The sequence below is a fragment of the Xenopus laevis genome, chromosome 9_10L (assembly GCF_017654675.1).
Source record: "Xenopus laevis strain J_2021 chromosome 9_10L, Xenopus_laevis_v10.1, whole genome shotgun sequence".
NCBI classification, from domain to species: Eukaryota; Metazoa; Chordata; class Amphibia; order Anura; family Pipidae; genus Xenopus; species Xenopus laevis.
Window position 1 is genome coordinate 124,937,869 of NC_054387.1, and position 6,179 is coordinate 124,944,047.

Below are 6,179 nucleotides of genomic sequence, written 5' to 3' on the forward strand. Positions count from 1 at the left end.
CACTAATTATCCAGCAGAAAATGAGCTTCCCCTGTAATATAAGCTGATGCTACAGGTTTGCTGATTATTAGATTCTGATGATAATTGCACTGGTTTCTGTGCTGCCATGTAGTAATTATCTGTATTAATTACTAATCAGCCTTATATTGTGACATTTCTATTCTATGTGTACTGTATATTGTGAGTGGGTCCCTAAGCTCAGTAAGTGACAGCAGCACAGAGCATGTGCAGTGAATCAGCAGAAAAGAAGATGGGGAGCTACTGGGGCATCTTTGGAGACACAGATCTTTACTGCTAAAGGGCTGCGGTTGCCTTGGGCTGGTACAGAAGCACAAAACATAATGTACAACATTTCTAGCTACTTCTTTAGTTAGGTTTTAGTTCTCCTTTAATTACTCTGGTTATTAATCATGGTAAAAGCTAAAAATCCTGCAGTGATGTTGTGGGGTTTTTACACAGGATCTCTGACCACAATGACCAATAGAATAAAAGGGGAAGATATAGCCTAAGGTAGAAGACAGCAATGGCATTGAAAGGTATGAAAATGGCTCTAAGGTACTAAACCCCCGCATCCAATGCTTTTAGAAGTCTCTCCCTTGGTTGGCTTTATGGCACAGAATCTATTCTGGAGAGCAGACTATATCACAATGGGATAATACATCAGATCCCTAAGTAAAACATAAGTACTGTTAAAGCAAATATTTTCTTTTTTCTAATGCCAGAATAGCTATTTTACAACCCATTTTCTTTATTATTGTTGTGAAACTATTGTAGCCTATGTAAAGCTCTTCTTAGGCATAATTTGAGTTCCTGGTTCCTCAGACTGTAGATCACAGGATTGAGACAGGGAGTTAATATTGCAAAAAATACAGAAGCCAATTTGGCCTCAACTAAATGATCATTTGCATTTGGGCGAAAGTAGTTGAAGAAAATAGTAGTGTAAAATATAAAGACCACAGTTAGATGAGAGGAGCAGGTGGAGAATGTTTTGGATCTTGTGTGTTTAGAAGTAATTTTCAGTATAGTGTTGATTATTGAGATATATGGGTAAAAGGTGACTCCTAAAATTCCTACTCCAAACACTGTTCCAAGGAGAAATATAAGCAATACATTGATGAATGTGTCACTACAGGAGACCTCAAGCAACTGGGGAACATCACAAAAGAAACTTTGCAAAACATTTGGGAGGCAAAAGGTCAGTTTAGTTAGAAAAAGAGTGTGCAGCGAGGAATATATTGCACTGAAAAGCAACACACCTGATACAAGCTGAACACAAACATTCCGGTTTATTATCTGCATGTAGTAAAGAGGCCAACAAATGGCAATGTATCTGTCATAGGACATCACTGCCAGCACAGACATCTCTGATGCAATGAAAAATATGAAGAAGTAGATCTGAGTTATACAAGCTGCTACAGAAATGATTCTTCTTTCTCTGAGTAAATCAAATAGCATTCTTGGAACAGTGACTGAGGAGTAACTCATATCCAGACCTGCCAGAGTTCCAAGGAAGAAGTACATGGGGGTGTGGAGATGGGAATCAGTGAAGATCAGGAGAAGGATGAGAAGGTTCCCAGTCAGAGTTATGAGATAGACCTGGAGAAACACCAGGAACAGAGGAAGCTGAAGAATTGGAAGATCAAATAGTCCAGTGAGAACCAATTTATACACTGTTGTTTGGTTTTCCATCTCACTTTGATATTACCTGTTAATATTGACAATGCCATAAAAATGTAATACATTAGAACAGAAACTAAGTGAGACTTATCTGCCAGGAAATATCAAAATGAAGGTACAATCAGAGTTTGAATGAAGAATTCCCGGGATGTCTAGGAGAATAAATGTAGTATGTGTGTTCAATGTGTGACTTTTTCCATGTGGTGTGTTGGCAGGGATTTACTGTATCTGAAATTGTGTTCCTGGTGGATGAGCTTTTTGTGGTAAGTCATTGATGTGTATGTGTGTATGAACAGTATGTGAACACTGAATGCAGTTTGTATTTTTCATTAATTTTTGATTACATTCTTGTAGTAGCAGTATCATTTGTGACATCACTTATATTATATCATTAATAATAATAGACTCTAAACCAAGATTTAGGACACTAGTAGTGAAAAATTTGCATTTAACTGTAAAACAGATGCAGTATTTGCATTCAGTGCTTGCCCTGCTCACACACCTTAGTCAATAATGAAAACCATGCTCAGAACAACTGCCAGTGCTCTTCCTGCAGATTAATGGTTTATAGGCAAGTGGAGAATATCTTTTACAAAATCCATATAGAACAGTGGGAAACAAAAGCCACACAATGGAACTAGCAAAGTAGAGACCATGACTTGGCCACCAATGTGTGTGATATCAATAAGGCATTGGTGCTCACCAGGAGTACATAGAAGTACAACGAGCATGTATAGGTGCAAGTACCATTAATTAATGACGCACAGTTTTGTAGCTTGCCAATCTTGTGTTTTTGGCCGTAAAGCTACCTTTAGATTTTCCTCACAAGATGTAAGCTTGAGCGATGACTTTCTTCTTTAATGCAGTTTATTTACACACAGGGGTGACCATTTCAGGATACAAAACACAAATCATAAATATAAATCCTGCCCACTGGGCACAACCTTCACACATTTGGTGAGTTCCCTCACTAAACTGGGTCCTTTGTGGACTACCAGCAACCCCTGTCACCCCTGTAATCACGATCACTCTGCCACAAAGATGATAATGTTTCCCCCAAACCTTTTACCTTCATGTGCAGGGAAGGAGAAGATATCTTTTTAGACAGCAGCAAAGGGGTTTTTGCCATCAATGCATTAAATTCTTCTTTACGATATGAGGGCATATCATTCCAAATGAATTGGATTAAATGTATATAAAAATATAAAATGACTTTGTGTTCCTTTCCATCAAAAATATTTTTTTTCTAAACGAAAGCAATAGTAATTCCTTTATTTAGTATGTTATATTAAGGACCACATACTACATAAATGGTTTGGTTAAAAGAAAAAGCCCACAGATAATAAGTGATTCTGTAGTTTTTTTTTATTATTATTTGTCCAAAAATAGTGATATTAGCTTGTAAAGGTTCTGACTTTGCTCACAAATTGAGAAAATTAATATCTTCATCGGTAAACTACAAGTGGAGAATGTGAGACCATATGTGGAATTGTGACCACCCTTGATCATTTAATAAAACTGTGCAACAATGTTGTTTGTTGGTCACTTTATGGAAAGAATTCATTGATCTCCTTAACATCAAATAAAAATTTTCAAAAATACAAGCAAACAAGTCTTACCCGTAATGGAAAATGCTTCTGAGATCAATGAAGAAACTTCACACTTAAATACCATCCCTTCTAAGCGTTACAAACCTCCAGAGTCTAATTACATTTTAACAGTTCCCAGGGGATCACATACACACATCTAAATTATTTTTTACTCCTTTTATAGTTTCTTAAGGGGAATTTACATTCTCAGCATGAGCACATCACCACATATTTCTAGATACAAGAAACATAGGGGAGCTGATTTATTACTTCTCTTACCACAAGTGCAGGAACACTAAGGGGTACAAAACTAGACCTCTTATTGCTCATTAATTTCTCATTTCCAGCAGGGGCCATGTGAGGGATGTTGTACCTCTACTTATCCCATGTCAGATTTGAAATCTGGTGGATGGTGCACCTGTGGGTACAGGGCAACCCTGTTATTAGGGCAGGTAAAAAGTACAGGGCACCTTTGTAGACTGCTCCCACACCCCCCTATAACATATAAGTATAAATAATACACAAGTTAGGGGGAAGGTAAAGTCTGGTGAAGCATAAACCAATGTCCCTTTTGTAATGACCTCAAGCTCTGCACTTTGAGCTTTTCTCTCCACACTTAACCTTGAATCATAGTGCAAATAAGAGGGTTATGATGAAGATTAGCCTGTTGGGAACAATAGGGGTGAAGACAAAACCAATGAATAGATTTGAAATGTAAGAGTTATTATTCGGGGTTTATTTTACAGTGGGAATACTATTTCCTAACAAGTAGTGTTTTCTTATGTTTCACTACAAACATATAAGTTGTGATTTTCCAAGAGTTATATTTAATAAAAATGAAAGTTTACAAATATGTCACTTTACCAGAGTCAGGATGTTTTAACACCTTAAGTCTAATAACAGCGCTTTATTGTATAAACATGGATACTGCCTCTTACACCTGCTTACAACTGACCCTACTATTATAGAGTTTGTAGAGTGTTAAAAATAGTAGAGGAGGGTCTTGCCCAAAATAATATACAGTCTAAAAGGAAAAGGGCAGTGAGACATAATGTGGGGGACTTGTATGATATTAGGGGTCATGTTAGTTAGATAATGGCAACTAAAAAAATGGTAAAGCAATAATTGGGGGAGAAGAAGGTGTTATGATGGGTTGCAAGTAGCCATTACACTTGCATACAACATAATGGTAATATGGAAAGAAGCACAACAATGTATGGCTTACACTTTCCCGAAAATTTTGTTTGCGGGAAAAAATCGTGAAAAATCCAATTTTCATCTTTCATCTGATTTTCACGATTTTTTCAGATTTTTCACCCGAAAACCAAAAACCCAGCGCACATCAAAAAATAATTGGGACTTCTCCCATTGACTTATATGCAACCTCGACAGGTCTGAGATGCCGGATGTTCAGATTCAGACTTTTCCATCTTCTGGGTTTATTAAATTCTGAAAAGTATGCAATTTTTTTTAAAAGTCCGATTTTATAAAACAAAATCACGAATTTTTCGTGATTTTTGCATTCAGAGTTTAGTAAATAACCCCCTAAAACTATGAATTTAATGAGATGTATTGAAAAATCCAAATAAATAAGTATGAATGGACAATTACTCTGAATAATGGGCTAAAAAATATGAATACCTCACAATCCTCTAAAACTTCCCATTTTACAAAATTCAACAGGGAATTCTTGGTTTAGTTCCTAGCGGATTCATGTTTTCTCAATTTTTGTGTAATGTTTGCCAGAGAAAGAAAGTTAAGCTTATTGACTACAGGTTTAGCTATTTCAACGGAGAATTTTAAGAAAGTTGTTTAAATGGCTATGGTTTTAAATCTTGATGAATTAAGGGAAAAAAGAGGGTCCGCAGCGCACCTGGACTCTGTGGCATAATGGACTTCTAGGTAAATGAATGTACTTGAAGATTGTGGGTTTGAATCCCACCTGACTCTTTCTTATATGTTATTCGACTAAATAAAATGTTCAGCCATAATGAAATGTCTCTATCGAATGGGGATTTGATGAAGCTGCTAGTCTTCAAAGCTGTTGGATTTCAGCCTGACAGATTTGTTCCCAGGGCAATGACAGGTCGCCAGCAGGTGGGCTCCGTGGTGCAATTATAAGTCAAGATCACTAGGAAATATGACAGTAAAATGGACCCATCTTCAAAGATGTAGCGCTTAATCCCAGCAGGATATAGTTCCCCTTTGTCTTAAGCAACACATTGAAGAAGAACTAATTAAAAAACGAATTTGTGGTGCATAATTCAACAGGGAATTCTGTGTTTCTTTGTTTAGTTGTGAGCGGATTCATGTTTTCTCCATGTTTGTGTAATGTTTGCCAGAGAAAGTAAAGCTAATCGACAAAAGATTTGGCTATTTCAACTGAGAACCTTAAGAAAGGTTGTTAAATGGATATATTTATAAATCTTGGTGCAATAGGGAAAACAGGGGGCTCTTTGGATTTACAAATATAAATGGCCCTGGGATCCATGAGATGTTATGGTGCCGTCACTGCATAAAGATGGTTTATTGTTCTTATCTGTTTTGGTCACAGCATGGGGGCAAAAAATCCCATTATAGAGGAAGATTCTGGCTGGGGTTGGTCCTTCAGGGTTAAAGGGGTGGCTAATTCTATGCAACCTTTCAATTGGCCTTGATTTTTTCTTTTTTATAGTTTTTCAATTATCTGCCTTCTTCTTCTGACCCTTTCCAGCTTTGAAATGGGAGTCATTGACCCCATCTTAAAACAAATGATGTGTAAGGCTACAAATGTATTGTCCTTGCTACTTTGAATTACTCATCTTTCTATTCAGGCCTCTCATGTTTATATTCCAATTTTTTATTCAGGTTTCTAGGGTAATTTGGACCCTAACAACCAGTTTGCTGAAATCGTAAACTGGAGGGCTGCTGAAT

General features: G+C 36.8%; 1 protein-coding gene across 1 annotated transcript; it reads right to left on the minus strand.

The window, feature by feature from the left end:
* Positions 1 to 765: 765 nt before the first annotated feature.
* On the minus strand, positions 766 to 1,718 carry LOC121397984 (olfactory receptor 146-like). Its single transcript, XM_041576308.1, has one exon. It carries the CDS (start codon positions 1,687 to 1,689, stop codon positions 766 to 768), a length of 924 nt encoding a protein of 307 aa, XP_041432242.1. The 5' UTR covers positions 1,690 to 1,718.
* Positions 1,719 to 6,179: the final 4,461 nt, after the last annotated feature.

Coding starts and splice junctions, on each gene's coding strand:
- LOC121397984 (XM_041576308.1), bottom strand. CDS start 1,689: ATGGAAAACCAAACAACAGTGTATAAATTGGTTCTCACTGGACTATTT.